The 24,312-nt window shown below is 40.5% G+C and overlaps 1 protein-coding gene across 1 annotated transcript in view; it reads right to left on the reverse strand.

The window, feature by feature from the left end:
- mrpl11 (mitochondrial ribosomal protein L11) overlaps nt 1–21,596 on the reverse strand; it is a 61,043-nt gene extending 39,447 nt beyond the window's left edge. The window contains exons 1-2 of the mRNA XM_033630573.2: nt 21,512–21,596; nt 3,625–3,803 (exon numbers count right to left, since the gene is read on the reverse strand). Of these exons, the coding sequence (XP_033486464.1) occupies nt 3,625–3,747 (123 nt within the window). The 5' untranslated portion in view covers nt 3,748–3,803; nt 21,512–21,596. The remainder of the gene's footprint in view (nt 1–3,624; nt 3,804–21,511) is intronic.
- Between the last annotated feature and the right edge of the window lie 2,716 nt (nt 21,597–24,312).

The raw sequence follows: 24,312 nt of genomic DNA on the forward strand, positions 1-24,312 counted from the left end.
GCAGCTAAATGCTCCACTATGCTCACCAGCTAGTCGCTAAATGTGTCTGTCTGTTTGGTGCTGAGCAGGTGGAGTACTGTTGGGGTTTTTTAGAGCTTATTTGCTGAAATCAGCTGCCTTTTGCCACTGACAATGACACTATGACAGAAGTGGGAGTGAGCCAAAACAGTTGCATGCTGGAAAACCAAGACAATGAGTTTAAAGCTGCAGTGCTGGGTGACAGTTAATCCTGAGTTTTTCACATAGACTGTACAAATAATGGATATAGCTACTGTGATGTCAACCATTGGTTTGTGGACTCCCATTTGATACGTCAGGTTCAGCATTTTGGCCGTGGCCATCTTGGTTTTTTGGAGCCAGAAGTGACTATATTTGAGTGAGAGGCTGGAGCTGTGGAGGAGCGAGGGGTGGAACTGAGTGAGAAGCTGGGGACAGCCTTGCACTCAAACTGGCCATGCCCTTAATTATGCGTAACTTTAAGCCTTAATAAAATGCCAACATATGAGATATATAAAAATCCACCTGCCATACAGTTGTTATGAAAGAGGGAATTAGCTATAGTGACCAAAACTGTTTTTCTGTACCAGGCTGCTGACATTTAACATGGGGGTCTATGGGGATTGACCAGCATCTGGAGCCAGCCTTAAGTGGCTGTTCAAAGAACTGCTGTTTTTGACACTAAAGTGTTGGCTTCATTTTTCATCCCTGGAGGTTGCTACTTGGTTTTTCACCATGAGTGACATCTTTCACTATCCATGTAGTCCTGTGATCCAGTAAGTGGTGTAGTGCTATGGTTTTTTATACCTCAGTGCACCAATGACCCATGTGCATGTGTGCAATGGCTCATTTCGGAGGATATGTAACCACTGTTCCTACAGTGGCAAGTTTACAGAGTCAACTTAGAGTAAAATGATGTTTTGCTGCCTTTTCATCTTTCCTAGTTAACAGTCAGCAGTCACAGACTGTGGAAAAATAATTAAATTCTCTGTGCCGCCCAAAGGCTACTGGCAGCTACCAGCAACTTTTAAGTGGAATAGTTTCTTGCATGCCACTCAGTGTTTGAGTTGAGCACATTAAATGTCAATATAATAACTGACCATTTCATTTATTTTGGGCTCTCTTGTATGACATACATTTTAGAAAATGTATATGTATTTCAACTGGATTATGGGAACTGCTAATGTTCTATTTCCTTGCTTGGAGAAAAAAGGTGGCGGAGCGTTGTTACGCTGTGCTCTGGCAGTGCTGCACCCCTGGACCCACTGTTAAAACTTATTATAGATATCTGGTGTCATTTTTCTGATATGAAAAATTTCCGAACAGTGACAGCTTATGGAAATGGGTCACTTGGTTAGGGAAGGAAAAACTGGGTGTCATCTGCATAATGACACAGATATTTCATTTATGCAACATTTTGATGGAAAGAAGGACCAAGTTTAGAGGAGCAAAAGTTATCTGAAGACGTCTCTGGGCTCTGGGAAGCTGTGATGGATATTTTTCACTGATTTTCTGACCTGTTCTAAACAGAGGGCTTTTTAGTTAATTTATCTATTGAGAAAATAATCAGCAAATTAATCATTAAGAAAATACTTGTTAATCGCAGCTGTGTTATGTGTGTATAAAAGGTGTAAATAATATCAAGTGGATGTGAAGAGCAACACAGAGAAAGTTAAAAACAGAAATTTGTTGAAAATTACCTAAAATGACTCTATGTGAAATTCAAAGTGTATGAGTTATCAGGACACGGTTCTCAACATGGAGGTGGCTGAGTCGGCGGCTAGCAGCTAACAGTGCTAACTCCATAAACAATGCTAAACAATGGCAACAGCTCTAAAAGAGCTAACACTGTTGACCTGGGGAAACCGAACGGTTGGCGCTAAGCTTCTTCTAGGACAACATCCCACTATCAGCAGTAACCACCTAGGGCTGTAACGGTATGAGATTTTCACGGTACGATAACCATCTCAGAAAATATCACAGTTTCATGGTATCTATCCAGCTGCTTATTTCAATATTGTAGACAAGCAAATGTACACAGTGTGATAATCATCGATTGTCACATTACCCTATACCTTAAAACCGGTGTACTGCTGCAAACCTATAACCGCCGTAAGAGCCCAGTGCAAAGCAGCAGAGATAAGCTAGTCACTGGGACACACATGCTCTAACATGCATACACTTCCGGACCGACTCACAACAACAAACCACAAAGAAGGCTGGATTACAACACACACACAGAAGGAGCATGACTTTATTCTCTGCTCAAAACACTTTAACTCCACTGTATCTTATCACACAATGATTTGCTGCTATATTAATGCTCTGAATGTCACACACTGAACAAAACCTTTAAACCACAGTAACTTCAAGCTCTAAATCTGAGTCCCAGTCTGACAGGTTCAGTTTGAACAAAACCACAAAGTAATGACGCAGTTACAGTCGACATCAGATAAGAGAAACACAATATTCTCACATCATTTAACTCCTTTCTGACATTTCAACATTTGCCTTTTCCTGACATCAATCACACGTAGCTCCTTTCTGCCAGTTTTGTTCACTTTTCCATTCTCCTCTCTCGGTGTCGTCATTAAGTCACCGAGATGGATTAACTGTGAGAATTGATCTGGTTTCCAAGCGTGCAACAGCATTCAGGGCTGATGAGCACCGTCCATTAAAGAGCCTAACTGGATCATTTGTATGTACAGAACAAGCCATAGGGTTGCTTTCACTCAATCTCGCAAAGGACAATCAAAGTTAAATAGCAGAATCACCATTAAAGCGGGAGCAGATTGTGCTTTTATGGTGTAAAATAAAATATAACTTGAACAAGTAGGATTTGAAACAATACACTTGTGTGATCAGAAACACAGATGAGGTTAATGAAGGAAGCCTCAGCATTGAACAGTCACAAAGGGATTATATTATTTGCGAGCGAAAAAATAATTCAGCCTCACTTATTTTTATCCGCTTGCTCCGATCCATCTCTGTTCATTGCTCAACGCTTGAGGACTGCTGACTTATTTTATTATTGTACCAGCCAATACATAAATTCTTCTAGTAGGAACTGGCATCGCTGGTGAAAAAGTTGTCGTGGTGTATCCCTGAGCAATAAAAAAAACTAGACAACCTCAGCTGTCTCTGCGGAGCAATTGGAGCGGGGAGAAGTATACAAGAATTTAAGACAAAACCTTCACAGGTTCAATCCCATTTCATCGACTGGCTTGTAAAGAGTGAGGCTAATGTATATGGACAGCTGCTGTGGATGGAGGCATTAGTGTCTTTGGCCTGGAAACTGTGAGAAAATAGTTGCAGACTGAAGCAGAGTGTGGCACCTACCTGCACAATGGAGCTGTGCGACCAGAATAAGAATGGGAATATGAATAGGGCTATGAGAGGAGATGGAGGTGGTGGTGGGGATGTGCGGAGAGGTGACTGAGGAGAAGGAGGCAAGTATGTGATTGACAAAGTGAAAATAAGGAAGGATCAGGCTGTCTTGCCGTTAATGAGAGCTGTGTGCCGAAGGTCAGCTGATAAAATGAAGCCCTGCACCTGCAATTAAGTTAACACTCCTGATTACTCAGAGCGAACAGATGGAACAAGAAGTGGAATCGTAAGTAATTTTACCTGTCCCAAGATGGGGCCTAGTGGGGGTCCAGGGGCCGCTTGTCCTGACCTCACTATAGCGCGGATTACATTGCTGACATCCACTTTCTTCACAGCCTTGGCTGCTTTAGAGATCTTTGACATCCTGGTCTGTGTTGAAAGCCTTAAATCTGCCTCCAAGTCAACTGAGAATCCATCCACTGAGAACAGAGAAGAAAAACAAACAAATTAGCCTTTCAAGAATACACAACTGCAACAAATCATTTACACGCTGAGCTCATTAAAACATCATACAGTCAAATCGATACTGATACCCGCAGGCGAAACCTGCGCCTTTCCATTCTGCAGCGGGCCAGTAATTAAAAAAATCTTTGCCTTCGATCGGCTCAGCGAAAGCCACTTTCCTGGAGGTGTTTGCAGTGTGGATCAGCAGCCGAGTGCTCATGCTCGCCACGTTGAGGAGCCTGAGAACTGCCAGGATTTAAACTTCTCTCCCAAAATCATGGGGTGCATGCCAAAATGCCTCCATCGCTTCACCTCTGCTTCAGATATGTCACCACTAAACTCCCTGCTCTGTAGCAGAGCTCCCTCTGCATCAGCAGAGGTCAAAAGTAGAGGGCAGAGGAGGGATACGTAACAATATTAATACACGGAGGAGGGGTGGAAGTGACATATGAAAGCAAAGAGGGGTCAGCTTTCTCATCCCACCTTAAAATGCATTTGCCAAATTAGGAGTCAATTAGTGGAGTGGGGGGAATGGCCTGAACTCCTGGCCTTTCTCTGGGGAGGCAGAAACACATAAAAGCGAGCCTATAATCCTCTGTTGGAATAAAAGTGATACTGACACAGCTGTAAAAAAAAAAAAAAGAAGAAGAAGAGAAAAAAAAGATCAATGACTGGAGCCAAGGGACAAATACAAGTTTTAAGGTTGAGCCTTGTGATTCAGGGGAACCCTGCATTCAATGAAAATAAGTACTTGAGGGGAGAGGAGAGGTCCAGCAATGATTCATTGTAGGCAACAGAGGGTATCCAATTAGATCAACAGAAGAGACAGTACCAAAAAGATATATGGGACCTCACGCTGCTTTAGAGCAACAAACGGGGAGAAACTGCTCCTAAGAAAAGTTGCGATTCTATCTAGGCTGCTGATTAGCCAGCAGCCGTTAAAGTGCAACCACCATGAGGCAATATTTAGGGCATTAAGGTGGCACGCATACTGCAGAAAGAGTCCCAAATAAAATCCATTTAGTCTGAATTCACTCAATAGCTGTCTTTGCAATGTAAGTCTCATACACTGCTACATTTCGGAGGTCAATTTCACGCTACTCACCTAATGTGTTCAGGTACTTCATTGTAGAAAAATTGTGTTGCAGCTCAGATCAATTTTGGAGCCAGTTAGAAAATACAGACACCAGTGTGCATTAAATCTGAAGTGAGAAAACTCACTTATGTTATCAAACAATGACAGAGAGACTCATGAATCCTTAACTGCCAAGCTGCAGAAAAATAACTAAAACAGCAGTTTGAGGGGGGTTACATAAAATATCATCCAATAAAATGACATACTGTATGTCCAGGGAGACGAGGCTTAGCCAGAGTTTTGTGACTGCGAGAGAAAAAACAATTAGGACCAGCATCAAATGTTGGGTTTAATTCCAATTTGGGGCAAAGGGAATAACGGTTCTGCGAGTGGGGAAATGACAACGTCATGCTTTAATGCACCGCAACTCCAATCTCTGTTGAAGTATGAATAATAAAACCGCAGTTCCCTCGCAAAATGAAATCACTCATCACAAGGCCAGGCAGTGAACGCTGAAGAAGAATTGACCTACATAAGGCAACACAAGTGCACTGACAGTACGATTCACGCAGCTGAATTTACATTAGATTCAAGGAATAAAGGAGCATTAACTGTGCAGCGGCAGGAAACATGGTTCAAGGCAGTACAATAAGCCTCAATCAGAGCCGGGTTAACGTTTTGCTGTGAATAATCAAATCAAAGCCGCAGTAATTTGAAAGGAACAGACACAATTTTGAGCTGCTCTTTAGGCTGAATATTACATTCCTACGGCAATTACTGGCAACAGTGTCGTCGATAACACGGAGTACACAGAAAGAAGCAATTTGTTTGGGCCGTGTAGAGTTGCGGCGTAAAAGCACTTTGTTAAAACACGCTTGATAAATGACATGCCACAGAGCCAGCTTTTAAATTAACATCTAATAAAGGAGGGTGAGGTGAGCGATAACAGAGCAAAAAAAACCCGCCACCATTCCCCAAATTCTCCAAACTGTTGTGGCACCCAGCAATGTCACTCCCACTCCTGTCATTTCAAGTTTAATGTATTTCTTGTCCTTGCGATTATTCCATTAGGATTTGGCATCAAGTCGTTTTGGTTAATAAATCACCACCAAATCCAAGCTCTGAATCCGAGGTGTTTCTTCGCCTATCTGTCTAGAAATCTCTCCTGCTGCCTGTCAGACAAACAGCCTGGGATGGAAACACAACATCTTTGACAGAGGTAAACATGTCAATAAAACTGAGCACACAGGGGAAACGCCGGAGAAAAATCCCACCTGTCATTATTATGTGCATACACCGTTGAGAGAAGACTCCCCATGTCAAAAACTCATTACATCTCTTACCATCTATTCATTATAATGTTTCTGAATTTTCTTTGAGACTTTCACACAGCTGTTAACAGCAGCTAGTGTGGTGTGTTTGAGCATAATTAGAGCTGACTGCACTTCAAGGATAATGCTGACTTTGATTAAAGAAATTAATCAGTTTGCTATTAAAAATGTGCCTTTAATTGCACTGCTGAAGCCCACCGCTGTTTGTTGTTTAGGCTATTATGCTCTCTTTAGTCTTCATTAACGAGACAAGCCACACAGTGGCCGACATCAATGAATCCTCTAAATCTGTTATTTATTTACAGTTCAAGGTTACAGATATTGATCTACTATAAAATGACATTCGAGAGGAATGGAGGAAAAGGTCTTTTAAAAAATCTCTTTGGTGTGAGAGTCCCAGACCATCCTCAGTATAAATTATACTGACACTGTATCAGCCTGGAGGAAATCATGTCGTCTCCTTCACTTTATATCTTTCATATCTTTTTACTGCAGTCTGATGAAATAAAAGCTGAATACTAATTGATTTCTCAGTGGAATCAGGCTTTGTACCTGCAACAACACGGAATCAAGTCCGGTTCAATAAGCCTTCGCTTTATCTGTCTTCTCATCTCTGTATCTCTGCTAAATTAAAAGAGAATCAGTGAAGAAAATGAAGTCAAATATTTTCTAATAACACAGATGCTGCGCTGCCACATGAAATAAAGAATCAAAGATTATTATCTCGTCAAATTAACATTCACAGCAAAGATTCATCTGAGCGTAAATGCAGCATTAACCTGAAACTGTGCCTCAGTAAAGGCTTTCTCACATTTTACTTCTATCGGAGCACCTTTATGTGGCTGCTTTATGTTTCCCTGCAGCTATTCTCTATGTCCATCCTAAACCACCTTTGTAGGAGTGGGGGGACTCGTGCCCACCAGACTGCAGCTGCTATTGCTGACTTGTGCTTATCAAGGTTTAATACCAACATGGGAAGCTGTTACATTAAATCATGCAGAGTCAGAATTTTAGAGAATAAGGAAAGTTATTGCATATGAGAAACTTGGATATCAGCTCACCATCGAAGTTATAACTATTATGTATGTATAAGTTTTAGCCATGCTACCAGCATGGCTTCAAGGACAGTAATGTCAATTGGTCAGTCCAACACTAGACAGAAATATCTCACCAATTATTGAATGGATTGTCCTAAAATCGTATTAAGACATTCATGGTGCCAAGAGAAAAATCCTCCTGACTTTGGGAATCCTACAACTTTTCACATAGCTCCATTGATGACTGTACATAAAGATAGATGTGTCTCCATTTCCTCCCACTGTAAAACAATAGAGCCAAAATATCCTGCACACAGATGCTGCCATCCTGCCCTGGTGATGTCATTTAGAACCAGAGTTTCTGCAGTAGCAGGAAGGAAGAAGGGCCAGGGTATCAAGTTCCCACCCATGAACCAAAGTCCGGCCTGGTCAGGTACCTGGCAGGTGGCTCGCAAAAAAGGTGATTCGCAGGTGGTATTTTGTCTTAATTTTATTTCAGGGTTTGGTACTGGCTGAAACAAGGAATATGCATTTTCAATTGTGGATGCTGCATGATAAATATATTAAAATAACATGAGAAGTTTGATTTAATATACTGTGTTAACATTTTAATCCTCTGACTGCTGTCTTTGTGTGTCGACTCTGTCTTCTGCGGCAGCTGGAATATGAGAGCTGCTTCAATCAGGTGCCTCACTAACACTAACTGTGGAGATGTGCCGCTCAATATAATGAAATTAAGCAAAAGAAATCATCTTAATAGTATTTCCCGAATTACCTGTGTTTTAAAGTATGTTATCTTAGTTTCACATGTTTGAAATGGCCCAAAATTATCACTTTAAGCGTGCTGCTAGTAGTTTTGAGAGAAATGTCTTGATGACTACTGAATGGCTTGTCATCAGGGCTCGGTATCGTTTTAAAAATTACATTTACAATACCAATATCCTTAAAATGGTACAGATACCAATCCAGTACTTAATTTGCTACATTTTTATCTACTTTATTTGATACCCATCATGTGAATGGAAGCATTCAGTTGTGTAAAATGCCACCAGATGCCACAGGTGTGTAGTACAGCTGTACTTTCCATCGTTTTGGTGGCACCTTGGCTGAACTGCCAGCCTGTCAAATACACTGTACTCACTGCACCACACCACAGACTGTATAGGCTATAGCTGCTGTGGTAGTGGGCCAGTCACGTCACACCGATGATCCCGTACTGTCACGAATCCCTGCCGGATCACCAAACTTTTTGTTGCTGCCTTCACCAGAGCTGCTCTCCAGTGAATGGTCAGTTAATCATCCGCCATGTCAGCAGCAGCGGCTAACATCCAACACTGAGCTGTTATTCTGCCATTAAAAACTGATAGGTAACATTAGCTGTGTGATGCTAACAGTTAGCTCCCAGTGGCTACAACCCATACAGTCTCTGTGGTGTGGTGAAGTAAAGCACAGTGTATTTGACAGAGGTAGTAGTTCAGTGTGCTGAGATACCACAAAAATGTTCAAAAGTATGGCTATGCTATGCTACACGCTACTCGATTCGCATTATGGGTATTGAATCAAGAACTCTACTGGTATCGTTATCACTTTAAAAGGGAGCTTGTATCGTAATTAATTAAATGATACCCAGCCCTTACCATCACGGATTTTGTCATACCATTTTCCCTTTATTTCTGTGTGTATTAGGCCATTGTGGGCCCAATTTCACAAGTCAAACATGTACAGAAATAGATTTTTTTTCAATTATATTATCTCATTATTTAGTACTTAGTATAATTTAGTCTTTCTTCAAAGGTGGACAATAGATGTGACAGGAATTAAGCAGAGACATAGTGGAAATAACATACATCACTGTTCCCTCTCCAAAAAAAATGCTGCAGTCATAATATACAGTATCTGTCCTTATCACACGACGGCATGCTGCGATAGAGGATTTTATCCATGTCACCCACCTCTATTTTTGAACCAGTGCAGCACTCCTTTCTATTTTTTCCATTTATTTACCTCCTACTGTTCCCCATGGGCTGCGATAACATTGTATTTATGCCTTAGCTGATAATTCACAGCCCTAATTAGGATGATTTTAGTTGATATAAGAAATTTACTCAGCCGAGCTTCTCTCCCAGGTTATGTTTAAGAAGTGTGATCCATTACTCGATACATATTTCTTGTCCTGAGGGTCTAATTTTGTGATACACTGATAGGAACTGAAGTATTCTTATTCTGGTCTCATCACTCAAAGGATCCATTCTGTTTCCATCTCTTTAAACAGATAAAACCTGTCAGAGCCCATTTCCAAACAAAAACCGTGATCAGTATTGTTTGAAATTGCGAGGAAAGGGAAAGAATTCATTTTATCTTCCCACGACAACACTAAAACTCTGACAACTGGTTTTATTCAACTCTTAGTGTGGCAGTCCATCTAGTGGTAGCATTCACCTTTACATATGATGTAAGGCATTAAGCTGAGAGATTAATTCACAATGAGACAGTGGTGCACTTCAGTCGCATGTGCGTGACTTCTGAGATGGCCTGTGTGAAACTCTACAAGACCCTGCCGATAAAACAAATTGTAGATAAACAGAAAGAAAGGCCCTGGAGACAGACTGAAGTCCCTGGATACTAATAGAAAATAGCACAGGCATATTAAAATTATAATAGCAATTTCCTGTTTCTGCCCCTCTTTGCAGAAAAGTTTGAATAGTATTCAAGCCATAATAAATGACTGCCGTCCTTGAATGCATAAGGCGACCAAAACTCTGTTAACAGCACAATAAACAGCACAGGAAGGACGTTCACTGGCAGCAGGGAACTCTGGGATGCAGTATTTGTTTAGATGACACCGTGTTATGCATTAGGCGCTGCAGATTAACTGTAATCGATGAGCCTAATGCAGTGACCAAACAGGACAAATGTACTGGGCTGTGATCATTCAGTGAGCCACATGGGATGCTCTCCATAAGATTAAGGGATAACGTCAGATATAAAGTTATAGAGAACCAGTCATATGCCAATGCTGTTCCACTACATTAGTATTCACCCCATCAAACTCCAACCCTGGAGCTATTGATTGCTGAATGCCAAGTGCTAAAGGCCAGTCAAATAAAACGAAGAACTCAAGAAGAGTCTGAATGATCCCACAAGACTGCGAACAGGAACTTGCATGACCTGATTTAACCGAGACCTGAACCTGCAGGTCCCATCTCTCCGAGCTCCGAGCTAATCTGTGCATTTCAGAAATAAACAACTCATCATTTCCGCACTATCAGAAATAAACACATTTTACAACAAGTAGTCCGATGTAACACCAGATTTAATTAGTTTTAAACTAGAAAAAAAGAGTAGTAAGTGGCAGGAACTGCTTCCCATCAAATTTTCAGGGTGCAATTATCTTGGAAATAAAATATATATTCTGATGAAGTCATTACCAGTTTAAATTATTATTTTTTTTTTTTTTGCCGTTGGTCTTACTGTGTAGACAGACATTAATTTGTGCCAAAATATTAATCACAACTGGAGGGTGAACATTGTCAGTGTTCAGCAAGTGCAATAATCCAAAACATCATCACACTTGTTTTAATACTAGACCCTTGACTGACCCCTATCTGCCACTAGAGACGTCGAATGTCACCTGGACAATAACGGATCTTTGATTTAAACATAAACATATAAAAATGTTTTTTAATAGGACCTGTTAAATATGTTTTTGAAGAACTGTGACTCAAATAGTGCTGGGCAATATATTGATATTAAATTGATATCGTTATGAGACTAGATATCGTCTTAGATTTTGGATATTGTAGTATCATAAGTGTCTTCTTTCTTGGTTTTAAAGGCTGAATTACAGTAAAGTGATGTCATTTTCTTAATTTACCAGACTGTTCATGCTGTTCAATTAATATGCCTTTACCCACTTAGTCATTATATCCACATTACTAATGATTATTTATCAAAAATCTCAGTGTAAATATTTTGTGAATGCACCAACAGTCAACCCAACAATATCTTCATAATATCAATATCAGGGTATCTGGTCAAAAATATCATGATATTTGATTTTCTCCATATCACTCAGCCCTGGACCCAAATATGTACTTAACAGGACCTTTTAATGTTAAAAACAAACTTGTCATTGCCATCCAACAGCAAACCCATTCTTAAAAGACGTATTTCACTGCTGGGAAGATGGTCTTTTCATAAAATCGGACTGTCTATGCAGTAGACAGACGCAAATACTTATGCACTCTGCCACATTGGACGAATAACTCCCGCAACTGGATGACGAAATGCGAGCTTGTCCGTGCTTCCACAGGAAACAATACAGCAGCCGGGTGGTAACAAACTATCTCGAAATATAGCTAAACAGTGCGCTAAAATATGTTTCTAAAAAACATTTAAGTGAGAGTTAGGCAATGCAGTAACAGAATCTTGGTTTATTTGATCAGCGCTGCTTTGTTTTACCGCTTGATCTCAGTTTTTTCAGCCTCTGTTTTGACAACAAAGAGAACAGTATGGCGCCCAGTTTCCAGAGTCTGAGGTCGTTTTACTCAAGATAAAGGCAATACAATAACATATTCTTGGTTTTGTATTTGATGGGCACAGCCTGGTTTAACAGTTTGATCTGAATTTTAGAGAAAGAGAAAGCGAAAGAGAAGTGGGTCTCTCTCTTGATTTGCTTCTATACTCTGTGTCTGTGGTAGCAGGCATACAAAAATGCAGAAGTACAATCTGTAGTTGAAACAACAGCCCTAAAGCCAGCGAAAATCCACAGGCTTCATTCAGCGGATTTACGCTAAGAGATGAGCAGGGGGATCTGGGCGCTGGTAAGATGGAGGGAAGTTTGCCACGGTTAATTTAGACACACATTGTTATGACACATAGCTGATTGTATTACAGCATATATATTATATGACAGTAAAGTGTACTATTTCTTGAAACAAGATCCAACAAAGCTACCTTTAGAAATTCTCTACTGCAGTTTCTAGTAACTCTACAGTTGACAAACACTGGTCGATATACCAAGGGGCAGTGGGAGCAAAAGAGACAAACAGACTTGTGAGCGATTGTTTGATCAGTGGATCTTCCTTTGGAAAGTGAAACAGCAGCTCTTGCCATATCCTCATTACTGCCTTTGGGGTGCCTTTAAGTAACCCACAACTGCTCAGAGGTCCTGCAGAGCAGAGTGTGGTTGTACAGAGACGTGTCATACTCTGAAAACTACACCCAACGGAGGGGAAAAGAAATGGCGCCACAATATGTGAGGGCTGACACTCAAAAAACAAAAAGCCTGTAGCTAGCTAAAACATTAGATTCCTGCATGTCTAAGGATTATTTTAGCACCCTATAAGAGAGGAAAGTGTTGTCAGTCTATCTCAGTGTCCCCTGCTAATCTTTGAGAAATGATCCCACTGACTGTCCAGAAGTGAAATGCTGTGATATTTTCTACTATTTGATCAAACAACCAGGAAAGATAATCATTAAAGCTAACAAGGTTCATAAACCAGGCCTTACATGGCTTAGTTGGCCTCAACCTCTGCAGTTCGTCTGGCTAAATTATCATAATTCTATTTGCACATGGCACATCGAGTGTCAGGATCCCACAGTTTTCCCTTTCTTCCTGCTGGTGCCTCACGTCTGAATCCACTTTAGTCTTCTTAAAGTTCAGTTTTTCAGTTCAGCGGCTTCTGAAAAGTTAGTTCTGGGTTCTTCACTCTGTTGGTAGTGCATCCCTTCACACAGCAGCTTTTAGGCATTTTTCTGTTGTGTGCCAGCAGACGAAAATGACAAGGATGCACCTTCCCCGAAATACAAAGTCAATAGAGAGCGATAAATTGTTTTCATCTTTGGGTTGGGGCGAGACTTAACTGCGCTCTGTCTCTATAGCAGCTTCCAGTTGTGACAGTGTCTCCTCATGCTTCAAAGTTAGCGATGGCTCTGCTGTTGTTTTCATTAATGAGCAGCCCTATCAGTTATTTTTGGGAGAGCTCAAACTTTTCCCGGAGCTCAAGACGATGTCTTCAAATTGCTTTTTTCGTTTGACCAGCAGTCCAAAACTAAAAGATATTCAAATAGCTATAATGTAAGAGAGAAACAGCTGCAAATCCTCACATTGAATATGCTGAAACTATCATATGTTCGGCATTTTTTGCTTGAAAAATTATTCAAATAATGAATTAAAGTGGTTTTTGGAAATGGTTTTCCTGCACAGAACCCTGACCCCAACCCCATGCAACACCGAGCATCAACTGTGAGCCAGTCACATATAGTTCGGTGCGTTCATGCACTTGTGGCCACGCAGTGTATCACAATCAGCTGACTTGTCTTCCGGATTGTCAAGCCGTCACCATGCAAAAATAAGACAGCTAACGAGGGCGGCTGCCGTCCTCTGCGCTGTTCAGTGCTGCTGTGTGAAAAGTTGCCTACTGAAGCGGCAGATGCGTTCCCGTCACTGCAGCCTGGATTCAAAACGAGACCTTGTACTTGAATAGTGATGACTCTCAGTCTAAACTCCCTGCATGTATTATCTCTGCTTGCCTGTGATCAAATCCCAGGGAGGCCGTTTCCTTTACCGGTTCCCCTGAATTACATTTCCCCTCTCCCCATCATGTTTGAGTGGTGAGACAGAATGTGTTACAAACTGCCTGTACTTGGAATAAATCTAAAAAAGCAACAAACCACAACAATGACGCATCAGCAGCAGAGATGGTACCTGAGAGGTATAAAAAAAAAAGGAAAACAGCTCTCAGTTCAGATGCTCTTCTGATATATTTCGCAGACCTGTTTTATATGTTGTGGCTACATACGGTAGCTGTCTGGTTTTTTCAATATCTGAGCATAAAGCAGAGGAAAACCACAGACTGGTGTGTCAGAAACAGGCTAAAGTTAAAATACAGGCTGAACTGTAACTTTTATCTTCTGGTTCACAACAGGGTATGTTAAATTTGAAGTCCTGATACATGATTCATAAAGTCTGCAACTACAAAGAGAAGCCAAAACCCCATTTTTATTGCTCAGTACATCATTAGACGTCTTTATGTTGAGGCTGATACTCAGCAATAACACCTAAACAAGCATTGAGAGGAAGAGGAAGAGGAAGAACAGCATTGCTCAGATTTTGATGATTACACACACAAACAGTGAAAAGCATCGCAGCATCACTAGGCAACATGTGGATACACAAGGCTTTGACATTATAAAATCCAGCCTTCAGAACTACAGCTCAGAAACTGCAAGCCAAGTGTGACTGCAGCCAGAATGTGACAGTAAACCCTCTGAACTCTGCAGCCATCTGCCCCCCCTGTGTCTGAGCTCCTGCTGCAGCTGGACCTCATATTCAGAATACTGGGAAAGCATGATTAGACCGGCACGGGTGGGTGGTTAGTGAACTGAGATGGACACCAGAATTAACAGGGGTCAGACATGAATCACTCCAGCTACAAGGAATCGGGATGAAGCAAAAGTCGGAGCTCGACTTTGCAGCAAAAAATGTGCGGTTAGGAAATGACTCAGCTCTTTTAAACACTGAGGGCTGCAAATCTTTTGTCACTGATGTCTGAAATATTAAAGCCATTCAGGTAAAAACCATTGAAACTAGACCTGCAATGATTAGTGGACTAATTGATAAGTCGATCGACAGAAAAATAACCCTCAACTATCTTGATTGCGGATTAATCGTTAAATTTTTCACTCAATAATGGAAGAAAATGCTGTTTTCAGTGTCTCACATATGGAGATTTCCTACTTTGTCTGTTTTATATCATATTAAACCAATTATTTGGGGGTTTTGGTTTGACAAAATAAGACATTTAAAGACATCACCGACATTTCCTTGGAATTAATGAAACTGAAACAGACATTTTTCACTATTTTCTGACATTTTATAGACCGCTATTAATCAAGTTACCAAGAAAATAATCAGCAGATTTACTAATAATGAAAATAATTGTTAGTCGCAGCCCTAATATAGACTGGTGGTTTCCCATCCAAATAAGAGCTACACAAGATTATGTTCATTCTGACTGTTCTCAGATCTTTGCTGTTTCTTTGCGAACTCTCTCCGCGGGGAAAATCACTCATCCATTGAGCTACTCACAACTCACTGACAAACCCCCTGTGATGAGGAGTCACAAGAGAAAACAAAGATGAAGAACCACTGATATAGATAATTAATGGAGCTCTACACGACATTCGGAGCATAAATATAGCAGCAAACTATTTGCTACGTAAAAATATAGTCGAGTTATGACGTCCTATGCAAAGAATTAATCTTGCTCCCTCTGTGTGTGTTGTAATCTGAGCTTCTCTGTTGATGTGTTTTGTGGTTAACGGTCCGGCCGAGTGTGCATGTTAGTGCATGAGAGTCCCTGTGTGTATACAGCTAGCTGCTCTGCACTGCGCTTACACAGCTGTTATGACTGATCTCAGGATGGCAGCATCACGGAAGCATAGCACCCACCCTTCGGTTTCATGTAAACATCTTAGTCCTTTCGGATTTTCGGAATTAGGCCTTTTTCTGAATGTAGTATTTTCGGATTAAGATGTGATTAAGATGGGATATGTCAGCATTATTTGGGTTTTAATAGCATTATCTGGGCATGTATACAGCCCATTTGTATTATGCAGCTAAAACTGGGTTTGTATCACAGTTTGTAACACACAGCCTCTTGCCTGTTTACTGTCGGCTCTGTGTGTTGTCATGGAGCTGTTGTACACCAGGGATGTCCAAAAGTTTTTTGAATGAGGCCCAACTCCAACCTTTTCAAGAGGGTGGTTGAAGGAATGAAAGGCAGGGTGAGTTCCTACAGTCGAACAAGTCCACCACTAATAGGAAACTTTTAAAGGGCCAGTGTGTAAAATTGGTTGAAAACAGTGACATCAGTGGTCAAATTCTAGATTGCAGGGCTCACTCGCTCACCCCTCCCATCGGGTAAATGACGGTGGCCTCGTAGGGACAAAAAGCCTTGCGCAGACACAAGTTTTTCAGGAGTAGGTCTATCTAGCGACGAGGTGAATATTTATTTAGAAATCTAAACCATGTTACGATATTGTAATGAATCCCTCACGAGCAGGAGACCAGAGGAGCGTTTGGGAAAAAGGCCCGTTTATTTGAGCACTCCAGAAACTCCGGTAACACTCCAGGGACTCCTCCTGAGACTCCGTCCCAAACTCTGACTCTTCTAGCGTAACACACACAGTTCATACACACATACTCGTTTACAGTACCTAGTGGGTACCCCCTCCCCTCTCTGCTCCACCAATCTCCAGCCCGCACACTGACTGACAGCGTAGCCTGTAAACAGAGCTCAGCTGTTTATTTAGCCTAGCAACATCTCCGGACTACAGTAGCTGCAATGGATGACTTTGAACGCGATTTTGAAGAGTTTCTTGTAGCGGACACAGACCCAGAGCCATACCTGTTTAAGTCGGAGCACACAGATGAGGAACTCCATGTGTTTGATGCTGAGCGGGCGAGAAGAGAGGCTGAATCCTCCGCTCCCATTTTGCTGCACAGAATGGGATTCGGTGCTACTGCTACCATCGTTGGGGAGATATATCATCAGGAGGAAAAGCGCCGCACAGAGTGCATCACAAGGAGTGAAGTTGCGTCTTCTTTTCCTCGCAGATGACGGTTCGGGTTCATTCTCTCCTGTTGCGTGAAGTGTGGTCCATTCACAAATTTTATAACTAAAAAAACTTTTCACTACTCTCTATTGACGAACTACTAACACTCTCTGCTGTTTCCTCCTCCTCCTTTCTTCCTTCCGCTGTCTTCGTTGGTTTATTTATACATGTGAAACGCGTTCTCTGGCTGGCTGGATTGTCCGCTCAGGCTGCCGTACATACATGGCGGCGCAAGATGGCGACCTCTCTAAAGCAAGGCCCTTGCTATATATATATATATATATATATATATATAAAAGCATAATTATAAGGCTACGAAAACCAAACAAATTTTATTTTATAGCGATTATACACTTACATAAACATATTAATGGGTAGAATATTCAGATTCAGATTCAGATTTGACAATAAACCATGCCAAATATTACACACTGGCCCTTTAAAAAGAATCCTATTTTGATGCAAAGAAGCAAAATGACTTGCAGCTCAAGCCGTTCCACTGTTCTGTATTTTGACGTGATAAATTACCTGTTAGGACACGTCAAATGGAATATGCATGGCTGCTTGTAAACAGAAGCATTAACAAAATATTAATTTTCGTTACCCATGTAAACAGCTTAGTAGGAATATTGTCTTTTTCAAAAGAAGGGCAAAAACCTCAAAGATCTGTGCATGCTAAGTAGTGACTATTAGTGCTGTTAGCTTCTGGTTTAACCACCTTCATGTTGAGAGCCATGTGCAGACAACCTGTGAATCATAGATACACTCTGAATATCAACTGAGCTCCTTTAATGTTACGCAGAACAGGTTTTGGTCCCGTTCAAATGGATCATTTTTAATAAGTCTTTATGACTTTTTCATGGGTTAAGTTTTGAATATCTGACAAGTAGTGTGTTCCATGATTGTACTGGATGACATGTGCAGGAAACATCCTCAATTACGCACATATCGAACATGTGTGCTTCTGACTGAGCCGCGATTCATCTTTTTTGGGGTTGTCTGGGGCTGGTGGTCACAAAAATATGATTCACAAAGCCTCACTAGTGCTCTCTTTACCTACAGTTTAATACTGGCACATTAACATATTAATTTAGACCTGCAAAACAAACACAAACTTGATACATGTCTGATCACACTGTCATGTTAGTTAAAGTTGATCCACATCCTCCAGCCAATCAGAATCTGACCTGATCAGCTAACACACATGTTTCATATTAACAGAACAGACAGTCATTTCTCTGATGATCATATTTGGCCTGAAGCAGTTTTAGGGAAAATATATTCCAATTATTAACTGAAAAGCATCACTTCACTTCACATTTGACAATAGAAAAATAAATTATTTCAGGTTTACGGTATGATTGACACCAGTAGTTCCAAAACTGGGGGCCACTGCAGGGGGGGCACACAACCAGCAGATATTTTGACTTGTCCAACACTATAACTAATGATTATTCAGTGCTGCACTGCATTGCAATAATTGCTGGAACAAAGCCATTGTTATTAATGGCATTAATGTTATTAGTTCCATCTGTGATTTTCCTGCTATAAGTCAAACACCTGCTGTGAAAAATGTCTGTAAAAATGATTCATGGGGGAACGATAACGAAACACCGGGGCTTTGATGCTAGTAAAGCTATCGGGAGTCAGGTTATAAAATAAAACAATAAAGTTTAATAAGATTTTTGACGGGGAGGAAAAGAAAAACAGATGCTCCGCCTCATCAAGTAAACACATCAGTCACATATGTGGGGAAGAATATGTTTCTCTGAAGTTCCCTGTCAATAACAAAGAAGAGCCAGAGTACTTCTTTACAACATTAAATATTCATGACAAAGTAAGCAACAATGAAAGTTTCTATCAGTCTATAGGGACACTGCAGCCCAAAATCAAAAACACATATTTTCCCTCTCACCTGTAGCACTTTTTGTCAGTCCAGATTATTTTGGTGTGAGTTGCCAAGTGTTGCAGATATCGTCTGTAGAGATGTCTGCCTTCTCTCAGATGTAATGGAACTAGATAGCGCTTGGTTTGTGGTGCTCAAAGCACCAAAAAATACATTTGAAAAACTCAACAGTAATGTGTCTTTCCAGCATCTACTGCTAGAACCCCCAAGCTAGCTAATGCCAAGGACGACGCCATTATTATTTACATCTCCTACTGTCATAGGCACGGGTCTCTTGTTCATGAGTAGATGCACCCTTGTTTCTGCATGGTGAAATGGTTGGCGGATGTAGTTTGGTTAAAAAGATCATAGATGAAACTGTAACTGGGTCATGAGTTCTGTAGAGACATTACTGCACCACAAGCCGAGAGCCATCGAGTTCTATTATACCATTACACTTCAATTAGTAACCCAGGCTATGCTTAAATTTGCTTAAATGACTGAACTCAACAGGCTTATATTAGGGACAGGTGTCTATATGGGCCTTTAATTCCTTTACATGAAACCGTTGCTCAGCAAAGATGATGAATATGATGATCAAATTGTTTATTTGAACCAGTATGAATGTAACTTCATTAGGCTTCGAATTAAATATCAATCACAAATCATTAATTTGATCTAGCTATGACAGACAGCACATCAGAGAGAGAGCGTTATGACACCCGTTTCATGGCACTTGAGGATTACAGCACCCGGCATACTGACACACCACCACTTAATGGACCCATATTCTGACTTTATGACAGCTTCAGAGGTCGAGAGTCACCACTTTTTTTCATCATGCTGTTAAATCTAACTGAATTACAGTCTTCTCTGGTGCTCATGGTTTCAGTGAAATGAACTGAATGATTGAATTGTGAAGAATCCAACAGTGCTAACAATGTGTAGCATCTCCATATTGACAAAAGTCTTAACATTAACATTTGTACAAGTGATCTAAACAGCTAACTAACGTCAGCTCCACCAAGTAGCCAACAACTTGGTTTCATACATCCAAAGAACTTCTATAGAAACACACTGCTTGCCAGACTGGGTGCCTAACTGAGACAAGCCTTTATTTGACAAAATGTGTAGCCACACCAGGCTAGTAAAAGGGACTGGGCGTGTAATTGAAGTTTTACAGTATTTCAGAGAAGGCAGAAATGTCTACAGCTAACGTCTCCAACGACTGGCAACTCAGAGCAAAACAATCTAGAGTGATAAATAGTAGGGGTGGGGGAATATCAATACAGCATAGTATCACAATATGTTTATGTAGGAATATTGTTTCAATAAAGTTTCAATCAGTTTCTCGATCACATATTTTTTTTAACTAAACCCATATTTAACCAGGTAAGTCCTGTTGAGATCAATAATCTCTTTTACAAGGGAAACCTGGCCAAGACAACAGCACACAAAAAAGTTACAGCCAACAAAAAAAACACACAATAAAAAACATAGAAGATATAGGATATACAGCAACGTGTAAAAATATTAGAACAGCTACACACAATGACAAGACCCAACCGACTCATTCGTCCTTGTACTTATAGGAGCTTTAAAGTCTGGCGGAGAGATCAATTCACGTAGTTTCAAATCTTTTCATCAAATTTAACTTTGGGTAGCCTACTAGAATAATTTAATAAATTGCTTTTTCAGTCCACTAGACACACAAGTGAGAAGAACAGTCTGTCAATATCTGTTTTGTCTAATAAGATAAAGTTTACAAAGCTTTCCTTAGGGACATAATTTACAGTTGAAACAAGGTAATAAATCACAACATATCAAATATATTTCATTGCAATACTCTGTATGTATATGTATCTTTAATTTTGGTTTAAACTATATTTTTAACACTAAAAACCTTAAACAAACTGCTTCTTTTAGTGGTTGTGCTCTGATCAGATTTGATTCACAGAGGCCTGGGAGCATCAGCAAACAACCCCACCACAGTCATCAGATTTTAATAAAAATTGACTAAATGGCTAAGTGCATGCATGCCTCTCCTACAAACACATACAGAAATATAGAAATACCTCAAGTTAAACAACCCACACTATTTAAAAAACTGTCAGAAGATGTTGTTTTCATATTAAACCCCCATTGCTCATACTAAGAAGCTGATGATTGAGACACTAATTTTTCAGGAACTGTATTTTTTCCTCAATGTCACAGCAGAAACTAATGATACATGTGAACAGAAAGCATGCAGCCCGTGTTCTTTATCATCTCTATAACAGACAACAGATGGGAACCAGTGAGTTGGAGCCTTCACTAGCTTTACCCACACAGATGTTTCCACACAAACACTAACAATCAGGAGATTTTCCAGCATCAATGGGAGCATGACTTTGCTTCCAGGTTACATCTGAACACTGTGAACCATTAGACTCTTCCCTTTGGAGACCCATACACCAAACCACGTGGTGAAAAACAATTACAAGACTAACTAACACAATGTCTGAACAGCATAAATACATTTTTAAAACACTAATAAAACACACACACCTCCTCAAAATTCAACGTGACGCACAGCAGAGTCCACAGTCACATTGAAACAGTAAGAAGCTTACATTCACGTAACCTGCTCTCACACTCCGACTGTCCCCATAAACCGCTTACAACTATTATAAACGAGTCAAATAGGACCGAGTTAAACACTGAAAACACGGCATACACCGCTGTGTTATCGTACCTGTCACTTGTCCTGTACCTTCACGCTGTTAGCAGCATCCTTCAGGGCGCAGACATGTTGGATTAGTGAACACAGCGGACTGTTGGCTGCTGTTAATCACAGAGCTGCCCCCTGCTGGAGCGGAGGAGCAACTGCAGCCACCAGGAGACCACAGAGGGGCTGAGGTCTGGCTCAAGGACACTTCAGCAGGGTGGGGGGTTGTTGACACAGCAACTTTATTTGATTTAGTGTCACATTTAACCTATTAATCACATCTAGAATAAATGTATTGAATTTATAACCCCGTTATGAGCATACTGTGCGTGACTACACTGCTCTGTCACCCTCTTCTCTTCTTCTCATTAAGACTCTCCCTTGGTTCCAGTGTATATAGTTATGTTTACATACAGAGTTTGGGATGGGCAGATATGGATGCTTATGTGTACATATAGCCTATGTATGTGTGAGTATGTGAGCATAGGTATACATGGGCGTATTGTTTTTCCTCCAACAAAAATTAAAAAGTAAAGAATTACTGCCCTGTGAATGTATGCCTCTGCACACCAGTCAAGTTTCTGTTACAGGTCACATTCATGTCTGTGAAAACATGGAGGCTTCACACACACATCTTCCCTCCAGCAGCACAGGATATCTATACGATCAGCACAGTTTCAAGGAGGACACCGAAGATTAATGTCACTGATTCAGTATCTGACCAAATGTCTCCCCTTCTGTTCCTGAGATAAGAGTTATGGCCAAAAACATGTTTTGTAGGGTCAAACTGACCTTGACCTTTGACCAGTAAATTCTAATCAGTTTATTCTTCAGTTCAAGTGGACGTTTGTGCCAAATTTGAAGACATTCCCTCTTAGCAATCTTGAGAATGGGACAGAGGACAGCCCAAAGCCCAGCCATGGCTATCGCTCAAAACTGAAAGTATGGGGTAAAAGAGGAATGCAATCACCCTGTAAAGTGAGCTAATCCTGCATCACACAGGCAATTATTATTGTAAGTACTGCAAATATTCCTTTCTGTATTTTTTGTATTTGTTGTTTTATAAACCACAAATAAAAAGAAATTCAAGAAAAAATGATTTTAATTACCACAGTGTGACAGTATATCATCACATAGCTGACAAGATATAACCACACCATTTAGTAGCTGTTCTGGAACTTCAGCAGGGGTGTCCAAACTGTTTTGAATGGGGGCGATGATATACGATAATGTGAAAACACCTGGGGGCTAGCTGCTTGGGTTGGGTTACTAAAAATAAAAAGGCCATACAGATGAGACAAATGCAACTGTAACAAGAAACCTGTAACCTATTACATTTCAAAATTGACCTTCCCAGCACTGGGTACAGCTTCTTCCTCATTTGACTCATCTGACAGCTGTAGCAGTGACAACCTCAGGCAGGGGCAAAAAAAATTACTAAAAACGCCACCAGATGCCCGCAGTTTCCTGGCATGTATGGCACTGCATCATGTTTTCTCAATTTTAAGGCCATCCTAGAGGGCACTTTAACATTTTCTCCAGTGGAGTGGCACCCTAAAGGACTCTTTAACATGTCTTATCCTCCAAAGGGGGCATCACGCTGTAGTACAGACTTATTTAAATCTAGTTTTCTTATTACTATGCTGAAACACTGTTACAATACCTCTGGTCTAACAGGTATTTATGCTATCTAATCTTTTTCTGATGTGTAATCACTATAATTGACATTCTGTTTTCACAGTTCCACAAAAGCTTCAGATAAAAACCGACCTGCCAGCTGCTGTTTTCAACCTCCATTGTGTGTTCAGCGGTGAGCAGTCCATTCAGTAGCTACTCTGGGGCCCTCAATCAAATCGAGTGATCTTCATCAGCCAGTGAAGTCAAGGACCTGCAGTTCCACGACAGGGCAGACTCCATCTTCTGATGAGGTCTACCTGATATTACTGAAAGCTCTTAAACGTAATGGACCATGTGGCGAGCTTATTTTCACAGCTGCTGTTGAAAAGGTCAACAATGAACTTTGAACCTCAAATTCAGTGGGCTTGAACATATTTTACACAACCAAAATGAAAAAGTAGGGGCTGGAGTGTGGCACAGTTTGAGAGGTTTTTAAAGCACAGACCCACTGCTCACCTGCATGTTAACATTTTCATCCTGAGTTTGTCATTTTGAATTCATGTTAACAACAAGTCATTACCTCAGGGTGGTAATAGGATCAGATAAGCTCGACCAGTTTCCGTCTGTAAATTAAAGTGTTTGGTTCAGTGGTGTTGTTACCTGGCTCCGGGAATTTCAGTAAATAAAAAATGAATTCATGCTGTTATGCTGACTGATAATCTCCCTCCTGTGACCAGGACCAGAATAATCCTGTAATTAATTCTGTTACACTTCTATAATGAAAAAGTGCGAGCACTGGGGACAGCATTTCCATTAAAGGTTACACAAACATGGCAGGAGGTGTTGGATAAATACCTTTTCTGCTTACGAGCAAAACATTTCAAGTTTCATAGTTTATTTTTCAAAATCTAAACCATTTATTTATTCCATTGTAGTTTAATCCGGTCGAAACAATGTGAAAGCACCTGCATATTACCAAGACATTTTTTTTAATAAATGTTATCATTTTAATTCATCTCACACTTCACCTGCAGGATTTCCCCAGGTGGACAAACTTGTTTCACTCGTCTGAAAAATCTTCAGCTCAAATATTGCTTCAGAGTAAATAAGTTGCTGTCATCAGCAGCTAATTTACATCTTATACTTACTGCTATATCTTTATCTTTTTCACTTCAATACACAAACCCAGAAATATAACCACAACAAACACA

Source organism: Epinephelus lanceolatus, chromosome 7 (assembly GCF_041903045.1).
Source record: "Epinephelus lanceolatus isolate andai-2023 chromosome 7, ASM4190304v1, whole genome shotgun sequence".
In the NCBI taxonomy this organism is placed as follows: Eukaryota; Metazoa; Chordata; class Actinopteri; order Perciformes; family Serranidae; genus Epinephelus; species Epinephelus lanceolatus.